Below are 14,853 nucleotides of genomic sequence, written 5' to 3'. Positions count from 1 at the left end.
TTTTCATAAAACTTTGATATTCGCTCTGAATCCATGAAATTAACGTCTACGAGTAGAGCTTTTTCACAATGCAGTCATTTAACATTACGGAAAATACAATTCAGTAAATCATTTCATAAACAAGCTTCTTATACAACAAACAGATCCATTCAAACTTTGTCTAGTCACCTATTTACAAAAGTTGCTTCAACTTTAATTTCGGTTGTTGGCATTTATACTTTCATCTATAGAGAATATGGATTTTGAGTCAAAACTTTTATGACCGTTCCTTCTGCCACATAATTTCAATTCACAGCTTTTATTGGCTAGTAACTGATAGTTTTTGGTCTTAATACCCGGGAGATGCATTTTCGGTATACGAGGTTTTTCTACAAATACTTTTACTTGTACCTTTTTGGCCTATACACCTCCCGTGAAATATGAATATCGTACTATTTTTGTAAATTATCGTAAGTGTAATATTTTTTATAATTATATTGTTAACCATTTTGTTTACTATTCTGCTGATGTATTAAAACTACTAAAAAATGCATATACCAACAAATAATAGACACTAGATAAAACAGAAAGTATGATCTTTTTCTTTAGCCATTATATATTGTCTATAATTAATTCGCAAACACAGTGAAAGCAAAATATACCCCGATTCTTTTGATCCCTTTTGATCAACAACCAAGAAAATTTGCTCTTATCCAATCAGTCATTATAAACAAAAGTAATAAATGATTAACTGTACACATTATCGGGAGAGAAAAAACAAATACATGTACGAGTTTGCCATACTACAAAAAGACAAACGCCTTTAATTTTACTAATGGATTTTAAGTGAAAACTTGCTTAGTAATTTTTAATTGCGCTGCTTTTGTAGCAATAAGTAAAAGCGCAATGCTTTAGTTTTTATCAAGCCATACACCATACAACACACAAAACAGAATAAAACAATTTGAGGAGGAAAAGGCTGATTTTCGAGTGCCATGGAACTCCCTTGACATGAAAAAGGTAGTGGCCAAGTGACTCATTGTGATTTCAAAATGTATCTTGTGTTCATATTTGTTCTACCGTATCTTAGTTAATTGACGCGTATGTTTCATGGATGGAAATCATTTTGCAAATTGACTTGAATGCGCGCGACAATAAAAGCGTCAATAGAACGTCCCCGTCAAACAACAAGCTTTGTTGCTGGCAACGTATGTATGCAGAAAGTTAAAAACTGCAGTAGCAGCCGCATAAACGCATGGCAATCATTCCGACTGAACGAGCGCAAACACCAATGGACGCGCACAGGCGTTACAACACGCAGCTTTCAACTTTATGTGCTCGCTCGCGATGTTGCTTGTTGCGCTCACTGTTTAATTGTTCAAGTTGCTACGATTTATTGTAACGCGGAAATTCTCAATTTAACAAACGCATGCTTCCGTCTTGGAAGTCTGCCGTAAATTTACGTTGGATAATTGTTCTACGTCACGCTACTTCAAATCTGGAAAACATTCTATTTTTAAGTGTATACATGTTTAGAAATATTTATGAAATTTTTGAGCCAGCAGTTGTTCAAGTCCGATGTTAGTATGTCATAGTAAATGTTGAGCTTAAAAATAATCACTATTTAATGGTTAAACAGCTCAGATTGTTCCCACCAGATGAAAAATTTTATTAAATTCATCGGTCCGAACATAAAGTCTCTTATTGTTAGTTACAAATAACATTAAAAAACATATCGAATGAACATTTTTACATTACTTACAAGCATTATTAAATAATACCTTCTGATATACCTAAATTTATTTATTTCGACTAGAAGTATATTTTAAACAAAACAAGCATTTTCTCAATGAAAAAAACAAATAGGAAATGTGACTAACAATTAATTAGTGGAACATGTAGATCCTAACGCAAACCACCGCCCGCAAAGCAGTAAAACGTTAGGGCTAGAGACGGGTAAAAATTTTCGATTCGTTTTAGAATTGGATATTGAAACTGAGATGGGAGGAGTGAGAAAGATCTTTCTGCAGCTCTCCACCTGCAAGTAATACTAATTTGTCAGCAGCTTCGCGGTCAATCGCACGCATTTAACGAGATTTCTTTATCTTTTTTCGCCGCCGCACCAGAGTTTTTATTACTTTGCATAGATCGGTTTTCCAGATAACTTCTTATGAAAGAATTTTCCTCTTTCGCTCCAAAAAGAAACAAATGGTGAATTAATGAGCCGCCGAGCTCAAACCCGACCAAACAAAAGTTTGCCACAGTGTCGACGAGCTTTTAATAAATTGTAGATTGACGAATGAAAGAAAAAGGATTTCATGGCTAATAAACCTGCGAATATAAACAAAATAATGACGTATTTTAAGCCACGTGCACTTACTATTAAGCATTACCAATAAAATAAAACGAGACCATTTCCACTCTATGCCAACGGCTCACCTTCATTTCCGTAGCTGGCATCGCACGCGAGATCTTTTCTTCCCCCGTCTTCTTTATCCTCTTAACTTCTTTCCCACCCGCCGTGCGAAATACCGACTCCCAAGAAAATGAGTCGAGCTTAAAATGGCAGAGCAATTGCTTGAGCCTGAATGAATTCAGCTTTCGCCATGGACAATTAACGTCATTCATTTCAACGAGAAAACGATCGATTCACCGTTCGATTGATGGCGGATTCGAATTGTAACACAGAAGCTATGTATATGTAGCAATCAATCGCAATGAATTCCGTCTTTGCTTTCCAAATGGCTTTAATATTGCTTTTTTACTGTTTCTTACTGCATTAATAATGTTTAATTAAGTTAAATATTTTTTCAAAATTCCTTTCATCAGATTCAAATAAATCATGTAAACATTTAATTGAATTGTTATTGATACGGAATATATACAATACATTTTTTTCATTTGCCTAGCGACATATCAAAAAGATATTATATCTATATTTTTATATCACTCATTATCATTTTACAACTTTGTACATTCTTATGCAATGTTGAGAAAGATAAAATTACAAATAAGTATTTGTGGATACAGTTATAAATAAGATTACTGTCATCAATATGACGATCGTCTTACGCAAAAAATCGAAAATACTTACTTCATTGTTTGAAAAAAACAAAATTCAGTTAGGTCATAAGTAGTCTAACTTAACCCGTTAACTATAACCTAACTTAAATGCACCGATACCTTACGCTGCACTCTGCAGCCTGCAATATTGCGAGTGTATCAATGGCGGTCTCGCGGTCTCCCGGTCTCGCCTCCCTTCTACAATGTATGTATATATATAACATATATATATATATATAAAAGTATATGTATATAAGTATATGTATATATACAAGGAATGAGCGAGCGAGAGAGTGAGCGACGCACTAAAAAAGCCAACATCAAAATGGAGTCGACTCGTCTTCAGTCGTAGTGCGTCGCATTGCACGATCTATTGGCAACTTCAAAAATGCTTATTTTAAACTTGATATTTGCACTGCCGAAGCGCTTAAAATATCGTGAGTGCGTGGAGATGTGATCAGGTGCATTATTGTAATTAGATGTCGGTGGATACGAAGTATGAACATCGTGGACGACGCCGACGGGCCTTTGGATCCCCGTATTCAGGTGTGGCGATTGTTTTGATTTTCAATTTTTTACTTTGTATTCTAACTCGTTTTTCTCATTTTCTTTTCGTGATTTTTTTGTGACAACTTAACAGTTGATTTGCATTCTCTATTTGCATATGACATCTGCGCGATGGTTGTAGAAGATACGTGGGAGGTAGAGTTTGGTTTTTGCGTAGCTTGATACTGCCTGGTACCTTGTCCCACTTATTTAAAAACAATTACTTTGACTAACATATACTATTCAATACTTGCAAATAAAAACAAACTCATTCTAATATTAAAGTATCAATTATTATAATTTAACGAGAAAAACATCAATGTTATTTTTAATGATATTCTAATTTAATTTAATAATTTTATCGCAAAGAAAACAAATAAGCACTATTCCTAAAAAATAAAATAAATGTTATAATCTTTTTATATAAGTCATTAACTGAATCATCTGAATATTTTTCCATTGTTGAATATTCACCTGTTATTCAGAAATACATAAAAGCAGTGTTTAGTTTCATTCTATACTACATGACATTACTCTACAGTCCATTGTTCTGTAATGTGGTGTCAAGTTGAGTCATATTTAATGCTTATCTACTCATTATGCTATATTAAGGTTAAATAACTAACATTGGCAATGTATTTCTTTTTACAGATCGAGTTAGAAAATCTAAACAATGCCACAGATGATATTAACAAACTTGAAATTGAGTTGGACGTAAGTGATATGCCAAAATTAAAAAACTAATTGAGATATTTAAATTTATACTTTTTTGACTCTCTAATGGGATGTTAATATATTAATGCAACTGATTTGTTAGAGTCAAAATTTTATTAAAATTATGATGATCTACTTTCAGGAAGCTAACACTGCCTATGGTCAGTTATTATCAGAGTCCACAAATCGATTAAAGGAATTGATGAATAAATTGGGTAGCAATTGCATTGATAAAGCAAGATGTTACTTTGAAGCTTGCACAGTTGCACATCAAGCCAGAGTAAATTATTTCATATTTCTTAGAAAGAATTTACTTTTTTCATTTTGTTATTCTAATATATTATAAATTAATTATTTCAGCTGAAATGTCAACAACAAGCTCAACTGTATCAAAAAGCTAATGTAGTCCATGACGCAGCAAAAGAAACTGTTGCATTAGCAGAAACTCGTTTTTTGTCACATCAGCATGAATGGAATTTTGATCAAGCATGGCAAGAACATCTCAATCATGCAACACAAAAGGTAAAAACTTCAAAAAAAACTGAAATTATGATCTAACATCATTTTGTTGAGATCAGGTGATGGAAGCAGAAAAGCAAAAGGCAGAATGTGCTCGAGAACATCAAAGAAGAACTCTCCTTTTCCATGAAGCAGAAAAAAAAGTACAACAGCTAGAAGAAAAATATCGAAGATCTATTCATAAGGCACAACCCTTTTTCGATTTTAAAGCTCAATGTGATCAGAAGTTAACAATACAGAAAGAAGTTGTGGATTGCTTGAAAAAAGCGGTGAAAGATGCTAAATGTTCTTATGCAAGAAGTCTGCGTGCCTTGGAAGATATAAGTAATCAAATACATGAAAAAAGAAGAGATTATGGTGAATTATTTAAAGAATTTGATATATTTTATCTTTTGGTTTTTTAATAAAGTATTTTTATTTTTGCAGATATTATTACTAACGGACCGCGAGAGCCTGGGGTAGGAGCTGAGCTTGTTACTCCAAATGAGAGCTTAAATTATCAAGAAGAACTGAACAAGATGAGAATCAATAGAGTGAACTCGTATGCAAGCAGTGAACAAGATATTGATGATAGAAGTCAAGACTTTGAAGTAAGATTAAAATTAAATTTATATTTTTCCAAACAATTTATAGATGAACTTTACTAAATTCATTTTAAAATATTACAGGATATCAGAGACTTGAAACAAAAAGTTGATAATCTTAGCGTTAGATCCGTTGACGGCAGCGAGTCGACAACCAGTAATTGGGAATTGGAATTGCAAGCCAGTATGGAAAAGTTGAATAACTTGCCGTATATAATTTGTGAAAGTGATAAAACTGACAGTATAAATAATAGTGATTTAAAGACTGTAAAAGTCACAAATTATAAGGAAGATAGCGTGAACGCTGTACCTAACGAAAAAGTATTAAAAAACGATAAGAACGATCGTCGCAAGCAACTCGACGACATTTATCAGGGTTGGCAATCGCTGACTCAAAGCCCGATCAATTCAATAATTAATCGATCAAAGTTAGCACTCAAGAACAGCTTAACCAAATCTCTGAGCAATAGCCCAGTGAATATGGGATCTTTTTCATTTAGCAAATCCAAGCCACATAATACTCAGGGTACCAGTAGCTTACATAATCCATATCCAACCAATGAGAAAAAAGCTATTACAAACTGCACACAAGAAAATATTATAAATAGAGAACAAATTGAGGCTAGTAGTCATAAAAATGAAGTCGATAAGGTCAATACTCACGAGATTTCGTGCAGGACACCGAGCACAGCTACTGCTTCACTAGCCAAAATACAATCTCCCGTACGACCATTTCAGCTATCCATAGAAAATACTCAAGTACAAAATGTGTCTAAAACGACTCATAGCTTAGATTCGACACCCGTTAAAATTAAGCCCCTATCTTCATCGACTTTCGCATATTCTTTGAATGACCATTTAAGTGATGCTGGCAAAAAGTTTCACAGTGTTCCGCAGTCGGATGATTTATCATATAAAACCAAGGAACTGCCATTACTCTCATTTTTCCAAAAATCCACCGCTCTCATACCATCCAAGGACAAAAGCTGCAGTTTGGTTAATCTTAACGAAAAGCAGCATTTGAAAACTCTACTTGACAAGTCAAGTTTAGGTAACATTCAAGCAATCAGTGTGGAAAAACTGGCAAACGCTAGACATAAGCTGGTCGGAGACAGTTAAAATTTATTCGATATCTTTCGAATAGTGCAATTGTGATGACATAATATTCAATTGAAAGATTTTATAAAAGACGTTCAAATTTGCCAACTCACTATTTAGCCTAATGCAATCTCATACAAGGCCTGTATGTTTGAATTACGTAACTTCCCTTGTAGCTTCGATTTTTATATAACTCGCTGTGTTCAAATAGAATAACAATAATTATTTCATTAATTTTCAGCATAATATGACAAGAAATACTTTTATTCATAAGCAATTTGATTAGGCACAAATTGCATACAAAGTTCCTTTGCTAATTTTTTTTATCGCAGCAACGAATTTTAGTAGATCGTGGATCGAAAAATAAAAAAATAGTGTAGAATATTAAGAATTTTTTTTATTCTAACATATAAATTTAAAAATAAACCGATTCGTTAATAAATCAAAATATTTCACTTTATTCTTGCCAAAAGAAGAAAGTATGAAAAATATTTATAAGACTCCATTAAAATTGGCGTCTAAGCGATTGAGCATTACTTGAACGACTGTTAGATTTTTATATGGTTTTGTTGGAATACTTTTTAAAGGTCTTATTTAACTGTGAGATCACTGTTATAATGTATACAAATTGTTGTAATTGTAAAATAATTAAGAGATAATTCGTTTGATGGTTCCTGCGAAAAATTTGCAGGGCAAACAATAATTAATTTTCTAATGTGTTGCTCATTTGGAGTAAACATTGGAGAATCATTTATTGTTCAAGATTGTAGATAAAACCCGAGTTATGTGGAATCAAAATTATTGTTAACGTGTAGTCTTAAGTCATCGTCACCTCATCATTTGATTGTAACTAATTCATATTCATATCTCTAAACTAGAGTTACTTTCTTGTAAAGATAAAACTAAAAAAATTGTTGCTATCGTTGCATAGCTTATAAGCTATGTGTACTTTACACAGTCAGCAATTTAGGACAAGACGCATTTTTAGAGCGTGAAATTGCCAAATTTTTCTGTAATTAAATAATTTACAAATGGTGTGTAAGTTAATTTTTTACGGAATATTTTTCGAACAAATACATTAAAATATATAATCTGAAAATTTATATTGTTAATAGTCACTTAAAATATTTATTTAAACATTCACATCTCGTAAGTGATAATAAATCTATTTCGCAAAATTTAGTAAATAATTTAGAATAATTTTTTGTTGAGCTAAATTAACGTGTTTTTATATCGGATTGTTTACAATGTCGTTTCTACTATTTTATCTTTTACTTTTTTCTGCGCATGAATAGTCAACATGCTTTTAAGTTTGTATTACTTTTGTAGATATCAATAATAATAAACACAAAATATCATGAAATCCGTTTTATCATTAGTACTCCTTCATATAATAATAAGTATTTTTTAAGTAAGTGCAATACGATATTCTTTCAAACCGAAATTCAATCATGACTCCTCAAGAAATCAAATTTTACTGTATCGACGAAAATCGCTAGGTCATTGCTACATCTGTTCGTTTCCCCTTTCACACAAGGACAAGAGTGATGAGAGAAATTCAATATACTCACAAGATAACGGAAGCCAAAAAAAGAGCTTTCCTTTTTTCCAGCGTATAAACGAGCTTACAAAGACGATAGATTCAAGGATCCACGGGTAATGTTATTTTCTCTTTTGCTGCAAAAATCCGATTTACTTAATGGTGGAGAACCAAGAGAACGTTGTATAGGGGTCACACTAGAAATTTGACCTTCGATTTGGACGACATCTAACTCAAATTCAGCGAGGGCATCAAAAACAAATATCGCTTGAAATCAATAAATTCGTCAACTATCAATTTGAAAACGAATTTGATGAGATAGATTCCTCAGTATTTTTCAAAAAAATAGCTATGTACTTTTGCAAAAAAATGAAAACAAACTTGGTCATTTGCTCGGCTGGAATTCTTTTACAGCTTTCTAAAGAATCGGATTCCAAAAAAGGCGATAAATCCTTTCTCCTCGGGATAAGCTTCAAAAAGTCGAGTCAGTTTCCTTCGGGTGTTACGAAAAAGAAAAGAAAGTATTCAACCCACGACTGTTGATGGAAATAATTGGAAGCTATGGAACATAATTTTCTCCTAGGGTGGGGATGATAACTCGTGACTACATATTACGAGCATCCATAGGATTCTTCTACTCTCTACTGTTACATTTACTGTTACATTTCCTATTATGGAAGCTTCACACGTTCCAAATCAAGACACGCGCTCGCTAAACATCATTTAACCCTTCTATTCGATTTTGAAAAGACTGTCGTTTCCAGCTAGAAATTTGGATTAAAAGAAAGAACATGGTTAAAAGGTAAAATCAGTTATTGAACAAAAGAAAAAATTTGTTATTGACTATTACTTTGGACTTGAAAGCTTGCAAGCTCTAGTCGGTCTAAAACAATAGCATCGTACGCATGCAACTAAAAGCTCTTTATCGAGCTAAAGTAGGACGGCTAAGTTAGAGTTTCCGGCATGGGCGTAAAAGGTATAGCGCTCGTCAAAGTACGCCAAAGTAGAAGTCGGCAAAGCTGCGATTGTTCCGCAAGTTCAAGACGCACCAGGCAGCATGCCGCTGTACAACTACCACTGTCGGCTTATTGTCATCGAAGCCGCAGTTGCGCCTAATAACTCGGAATTAGAAGCCACGGCTTATAGCATTAGCTAAACAAACGTAAATTCGACTGAGTATATACTATACAATGAATCGACGGCATGTCATGCTTGAACTAACTTTCAACTCATTTATTCGCGTGGACGAGATGAAATTTCGTAAGCATGTATTATCCCCAGGGAACTTATGTCTTTGGATACAGCAATAATGGAGACTCCAGGGGATTGGGAAAGGAACGCTTTCTCTACGAAGAGAAGCTCTCTAACGGTACGGTCATTGGCGAGTCTGGCTTTACCGATTACTCTCGCTCGATAGTCATTAGGGTCGACTGAGTCGCTGGTTCAAGGGATTTCGGCTGTGCAATTAAACTTTGACTCTCTTCGAAATTCATTTACCTGATATCAATAACGACGGCGATGTGAATATGTTTTTGTTTTGCAGCTCTGATGTAAAAATTCGTCCATTATAATGAAATTTTGTATTAAATAACAATATTGTAGATTTATGTAGCCTCGTGTTATTGTTTATTCTTATAAACAGTTGCTTTTTTAATAGGAAAATGTAAAATATAAACGACTGAAGCGAGACACGCATCGCAAAGCTCTCATTTTTGTTTCCGTCAAAATTCATCGTGGTCCTCGTCTAGAAAACAGTGTCTAACCCAAAAGCACTCAGCCTGTCATTGTTATTCACACATTCGCAAAATCTTCTGGCCAATTGTTTACTCGCCTTTTTCCGATTTTTCACTACCATTCTTTCTCTTTTTCAAATTTTTAATGTGCATGCACACACGAAGCATATGCCCGTGCAAGAACATGCACGGCCTTGGTTGACGAAATTTGACATCTCGTAAGAATGTATCAACAATTCGTTTCCACATCAATAATTGGCTTCAAAAGTATCAAAACTTAGCAAACTTGTTAAACCATGGAACAACAGTTGGAGTCATTACAACGCGATTACAATACACCCAAGAGTTCGCTATACAAGGTTGGTTGAGATATTTGGTGTGTATCGTTGATTTGAAATATTGGTTAGGTTCCTTAGGAGAAACACTTTATTGAAAAAATCTTTTTACGATATAGCCGAATAACGAAGGACAAAATCCACAATTAATCGAAGAGTTGAGAAATTTGCACGAAACCGGAAGTCACAGAACAGTTGAACTTACGGAATACGAAGACGACGACAACGATGACTGTGAAGAGGAAGAAGAGGATGAAAATGAGCTGAGAGACGTGACATTCAAATTGGAAACAATGCGATATGCTGATGCGAGGATGGGAGTTTGTAGCGTGTGTCGATACTCTATCACAAGTCAAGACGCCAGTCCGGCCAATTTTGAAAAAGCTCTTTTGTGCTCAGATGGACATCTTTTATGCCATCAATGTATCGTGAGATTCGCCATCCAATTAGGTAATTCTATCTAAATTTATAATTTGTGAAATTTAATGAAAATAATTAATATGATTTGCTGCGTTTCGTTAACTTCGTAAAATTTAGACATGAACTGCGTGCTATGCGCGGCAACGGAAGCTCATTATAATTTAGCGATAGAAGCAGCATCGAGCGTCTCCAGAACAAGCAGCATTAAAAGCATTAAACCGAAAAGCCGAAATCGAGTGGCTGGCTTACGACATTGTTGGGATAAACACAGCACTAATGTACCAATTAGTGCATCTCAATCAAATGTATCTCATTATAACGAGCACTGGGATGAAACCGAAGATGAACGATCAGTGCGCTGTAAGTACATTTAAATTTCTAATGGCAAGATTATGGACCTAATATCAGAAGAATTTAGTATCAAGGCATCGAAGCTACTGTGACGTAGCACAACACGAGTCACCGCCAAGAACACAGATCAACAGTCAAATGATTTCTGAATGTTCGCGACGACCAATTCAATGTCCAAGGCTAGACTGTGCAGTAAACGTCGCATTTTCGGCTCTGACAAATCATTTTCTATTTGATCATCCAGAGGTGCCGATTCTCAGTGTTGATCCCGGCGAAAAAAGTACGCTCATTGTTAATTTCGACGGTTTGATTTACGATTCGAGTCGCTGCCTCGCGCTATTACTCGTCTCTAGAAAATTATCGTAAGTGTATAACTGCGCAAAGCAAATTTGTTGATTGGTAGAATTTTAATATAATTAAAAATGACAGAGGACCAGCAGCAAGACAGTTCAACGGCAATCACGTGCATACTCGATACAAAAATCGATTACCGTTACCTATTCTTGCAGCACGTTTACGATGTAATGCTTCAAAAATCTCCAATGAAAATAATCATAACGATGATCGAGACGTAGTTATAACTTGGGTGGCAGGTCTCGATATCGGTAATGCTACCACCGGCGCACTTTGTTGTAGTATCCAGGTATACTATTTCAATCACGTAAGAAGTAACCATAAATCACGATTTGAAAAAAAAATGTAATCATATTATGGTAGGCTATTGACAGTATCAACGGGGAAACAGCATTTCGATCACTGACTTATACGGGTCCAATAAACTCACTACGTACAGCGCAGCAACCTCGTGAAGTATTTCTCACTGGTGATTGCGTCATACTGCATGATGGCTTCATCAGTCACATCGCATCCGGTTGTGAAAATCTTAATATCAACGTCACCATACACTAACATCTTCAAAATATTAAAAATGAACACAATTAATAAACCCCACAAGATTGCTATACGTTTGCAATAATTATATTATAAAATACGCTTATATAAACATTTTCAGTATGTATAAAAAAAGAGTACAAGGAGAAGCTTAAAGGCTAGTCATGGCAGGAGGCCTAGCGTAAGCTTTTGGAATAAAGCCGTACTTTCGAGTTTTGGGTGCATATGCCCAGAGCCATCCGTCGACGGTCTGGTTGCCAAGGTCCGCGTAAATCCAGTCAGCTCGCCTGACCGACAGATCGTCTGGCGCCTGCGCCTTATAATCGTACAGTACCACCAACTCTGTACCCGTTGCCTCATCCCGGAAGTCACGGGTATCCTTCTGTTGCTGTTCGTTGCTACTCATCGCGTTACCATTGCTTGCACCTGCCAAATTTTCGTATGTTCATTTCGTTAACTCGTGGTTGGAAAAAAAATTGTATTTGTTCGCTTTAATTGTGGAAATCAATAAAAAGGATGCGGTGTAGTACCCAAACTGTGTTGTTCTCCGGAAACCGATGTGGTCGTTGTCGTTGTTGTACCGGTGGTAGCATAGGAGTGAAGTACGTGGCCAGGATATACAAACCCTGATGGTACAAAACCTTCGTTTCCATCGCAATGGCGAAGTACCCAAAACCAATCTGGATCGTCTCTGTTAAGCACGGTCACAAATTCTCCTCGTTCTACACTCACATCGTTCTCGTCTCGCGCTACAAATGTGTACAAAACTATATATCTACCAGCTGATGGATCCTGTAATTTAATATTTTTATTTTTTACTTTTTACATAATTAAAAAAGAGGTTTTTAATATTGTGTGAATTTACCTTGAAAAAAGGGTGGACATCAGCCTGAGATTGCGTCGTTTGAATGGAATTCTGTGACTGAGAAATAGATTGATTAACATTGATATCAGCAGTTGTGATGTTGCGAGCATAACTTTCACAATCGGAAGCTGAACCAGTATCCGTTTGCTGATTATCTATGCTCTGTAATCTGCCTGAACACACCAGATCTGTGTCATCCATGGAACGAGGCAATTTTTTCTTAACATTATTTATTAAAGCTAATGTTGATTCTGCTAATTGTGATGTGTATGGAGCACAGTACGAATGGGGTACAAAACCTTCCATTCGAGTATCAGCAGCAATAACATATACCCAGTCATTTTCTCTATATAATACATTAACCACCTACAAAATATATTTTATTTAAGACAAATAATCCACATTGGATAAAAATATTTGCAAAAATAATAACATTTTACCTGGCCTCTCTTAACTTCAAGTTCATCATCAACACATGGAGTAAAATCATGTACAATAACCATTTTACTGTCAGGTGAAAGACCATTTTCCTTCTCAATACCAACTCTCACAAGAGTTTCAATACTTGCACTTCCAGTAATACGGCCTGGCAGTGATGGCACTCTTGAGGACAGACCCATTCCTGGTCCACTAAGTCCATCTTTCTCTAATGTAAAATTGTGTACCCTAGCTGCAAATATTTCATTCAAACAAAAATCACATTTCTTCTTAAAAATAAAATTGCTTCTATCAGTATTTATATTAAACTATATCGCTTTTCATTAAAAGTTTATCAACTAATTAGATTGTTATCAAAGCTATTACAACAATGCAACCACGAAATATCATGAAAATCAACAGGTGGTAATTTCAATCTTTGGCAGACGAGCACCGTTCTGACACTGCACAACTATCGATTAAACTTATATAATACTCCAAAACAAATCACGTACGTAAATAATTCAAATTTCAACAAAATCAGGAAAAAGTCAATACTTACGTTTCTTCTTCTTGCCTCGGCGTATACGCACCGGGCAGAGAAAGGCCATCCTTAGTTCGAGCTCTCCTGGCTCTCTAGGTTGTTGTCCTTACCTCAGTGCACACGACATCGCGGTTCGTCTAACCAACCCATCTCCAGTCACTCCAGGTTTTACTTGGACGCAACAACAAGAGAAAAGGAACGACCCCGTAACGTGTCAAGTAAACTCGTTCCGCGAAGGAGAGAAAGAACACTTTGTACATACGCGTCCTGTAAAATCTTGTGTGTTAATGCGTGAGAGATCGATCGCTGGCTGCTGCTTGCCGCACAGGTAGTTTCTGTATACTTACCTGTCGCCCAACAACTCGATCTCGTGAAACCAAGCAATAAAGGAGTGGGGATATACCACCTTAAGATGCGGCTACAGTGCGATGCACTTAAGAGCCAACAGGCAATGGAACCGATGGGTGATTTTGTATCCCCTTCGTAAGAAATGCGAAAACGATGTGTGTGGGTTTAAAAAAAAAATGCTCTGCTGGTAGTTTTGTTTACATAGTTTAAAATCTTTACCCGACACTGTTTTTAAATCTTTGCAGCTTGATTTTATATCATAAAAAGGAACTTTAAACGATCCAACTTAAATTTTATTTTACAATCTAACTAATCAATCGAAGAATCAAGACGATTTCTCCAATTTTTTTACATGTCAGTTTGTATAACACTAGTTTACTATATTACGTGAATTCCATCTAACGTGATATGTGTGTGTGTGTATGTATGAATGTATATACACACATACATATACGTTCATACACTCTTATGAAAGATGCAAAAGTGCAAGCGACGAACTCTCTACCGAACATCAGCACGTAGCAACCTGGAGAACCGGGAGCGCTCTCCTCTCTGTATCCTATGTGTGAATTTTGTGAGAATGTGTGAGTCCAAGAACAGAGCAGCAAGCGCATTATGCGACAATGCATGTGTTTGACAATTACACGTTTCCGCGACCTCCGGTTAATTAATTAATTATCACTAAAAAATAATATTCATTTAATGTTCATTATTTTTTTATTACGATATTATTTTAAATTGATCGATCGAGAAAGGATGTAGCGTACCGGCCAATTTTTTTTTTATATTCGTTATTGCGCTCTCACCTATCGCAAGGAAAAAAGCGAAGGACGAGGTAAATGTCCTAGATATCGGTATTTTATGCAAAATACAACGAGTCTCTGGGAACCCATCATAAAAAAACTC

The 14,853-nt window shown here is 35.4% G+C and overlaps 3 protein-coding genes across 4 annotated transcripts; 2 read left to right on the top strand and 1 right to left on the bottom strand.

Annotated features, from left to right (window-relative positions):
• Window positions 1–3,346: 3,346 nt before the first annotated feature.
• Window positions 3,347–7,812, top strand: LOC131666185 (SH3 domain-binding protein 5 homolog). The gene is made up of 7 exons (XM_058938612.1): window positions 3,347–3,588; window positions 4,240–4,302; window positions 4,445–4,582; window positions 4,663–4,824; window positions 4,881–5,178; window positions 5,248–5,411; window positions 5,490–7,812. Exons 1-7 carry the CDS (start codon window positions 3,541–3,543, stop codon window positions 6,522–6,524), a joined length of 1,908 nt encoding a protein of 635 aa, XP_058794595.1. The 5' UTR covers window positions 3,347–3,540; the 3' UTR covers window positions 6,525–7,812.
• Window positions 7,813–10,072: 2,260 nt separating this feature from the next.
• On the top strand, window positions 10,073–11,791 carry LOC131666163 (uncharacterized). Its single transcript, XM_058938571.1, has 6 exons — window positions 10,073–10,135; window positions 10,231–10,561; window positions 10,649–10,884; window positions 10,940–11,244; window positions 11,312–11,525; window positions 11,600–11,791. The coding sequence occupies exons 1-6, from the start codon at window positions 10,073–10,075 to the stop codon at window positions 11,789–11,791; spliced, it is 1,341 nt and encodes a 446-aa protein (XP_058794554.1).
• An 85-nt stretch (window positions 11,792–11,876) lies between these two features.
• LOC131666242 (SH3 domain-containing protein Dlish) lies at window positions 11,877–13,941 on the bottom strand. Of its 2 annotated transcripts, XM_058938737.1 has the most exons (6): window positions 13,618–13,941; window positions 13,079–13,308; window positions 12,822–13,004; window positions 12,639–12,695; window positions 12,304–12,565; window positions 11,877–12,199 (listed from the first exon to the last, which is right to left on the bottom strand). In XM_058938737.1, exons 1-6 carry the CDS (start codon window positions 13,664–13,666, stop codon window positions 11,925–11,927), a joined length of 1,056 nt encoding a protein of 351 aa, XP_058794720.1. In that variant the 5' UTR covers window positions 13,667–13,941; the 3' UTR covers window positions 11,877–11,924. The 2 variants fall into 2 exon arrangements, with proteins under 2 accessions (XP_058794720.1, XP_058794719.1); XM_058938736.1 differs by having other exon boundaries at window positions 12,639–13,004.
• Between the last annotated feature and the right edge of the window lie 912 nt (window positions 13,942–14,853).

The sequence above is a fragment of the Phymastichus coffea genome, unplaced genomic scaffold (genome assembly GCF_024137745.1).
Source record: "Phymastichus coffea isolate CEN01 unplaced genomic scaffold, Cenicafe_Pcof_1.1 PCOF00057, whole genome shotgun sequence".
NCBI classification, from domain to species: Eukaryota; Metazoa; Arthropoda; class Insecta; order Hymenoptera; family Eulophidae; genus Phymastichus; species Phymastichus coffea.
The sequence above is the reverse complement of the archived record's forward strand: the minus strand, read 5'-3'. Positions and strand labels throughout refer to the sequence as shown.

What these genes read in the sequence shown, in the direction of transcription:
- LOC131666163 (XM_058938571.1), top strand. Translation starts at nt 10,073, where the DNA reads ATGGAACAACAGTTGGAGTCATTACAACGCGATTACAATACACCCAAG. An exon ending in GAGATTCGCCATCCAATTAG is followed by an intron (nt 10,562 to 10,648) that starts GTAATTCTATCT and finishes CGTAAAATTTAG; the next exon opens with ACATGAACTGCGTGCTATGC. An exon ending in CTCGTCTCTAGAAAATTATC is followed by an intron (nt 11,245 to 11,311) that starts GTAAGTGTATAA and finishes TAAAAATGACAG; the next exon opens with AGGACCAGCAGCAAGACAGT.
- LOC131666242 (XM_058938736.1), bottom strand. Translation starts at nt 13,666, where the DNA reads ATGGCCTTTCTCTGCCCGGTGCGTATACGCCGAGGCAAGAAGAAGAAA. An exon ending in CCGAGGCAAGAAGAAGAAAC is followed by an intron (nt 13,309 to 13,617) that starts GTAAGTATTGAC and finishes AAATATTTGCAG; the next exon opens with CTAGGGTACACAATTTTACA. An exon ending in ATGTCCACCCTTTTTTCAAG is followed by an intron (nt 12,566 to 12,638) that starts GTAAATTCACAC and finishes ATTAAATTACAG; the next exon opens with GATCCATCAGCTGGTAGATA.
- LOC131666185 (XM_058938612.1), top strand. Translation starts at nt 3,541, where the DNA reads ATGAACATCGTGGACGACGCCGACGGGCCTTTGGATCCCCGTATTCAG. An exon ending in CTTTGGATCCCCGTATTCAG is followed by an intron (nt 3,589 to 4,239) that starts GTGTGGCGATTG and finishes TTCTTTTTACAG; the next exon opens with ATCGAGTTAGAAAATCTAAA. An exon ending in AACTTGAAATTGAGTTGGAC is followed by an intron (nt 4,303 to 4,444) that starts GTAAGTGATATG and finishes ATCTACTTTCAG; the next exon opens with GAAGCTAACACTGCCTATGG.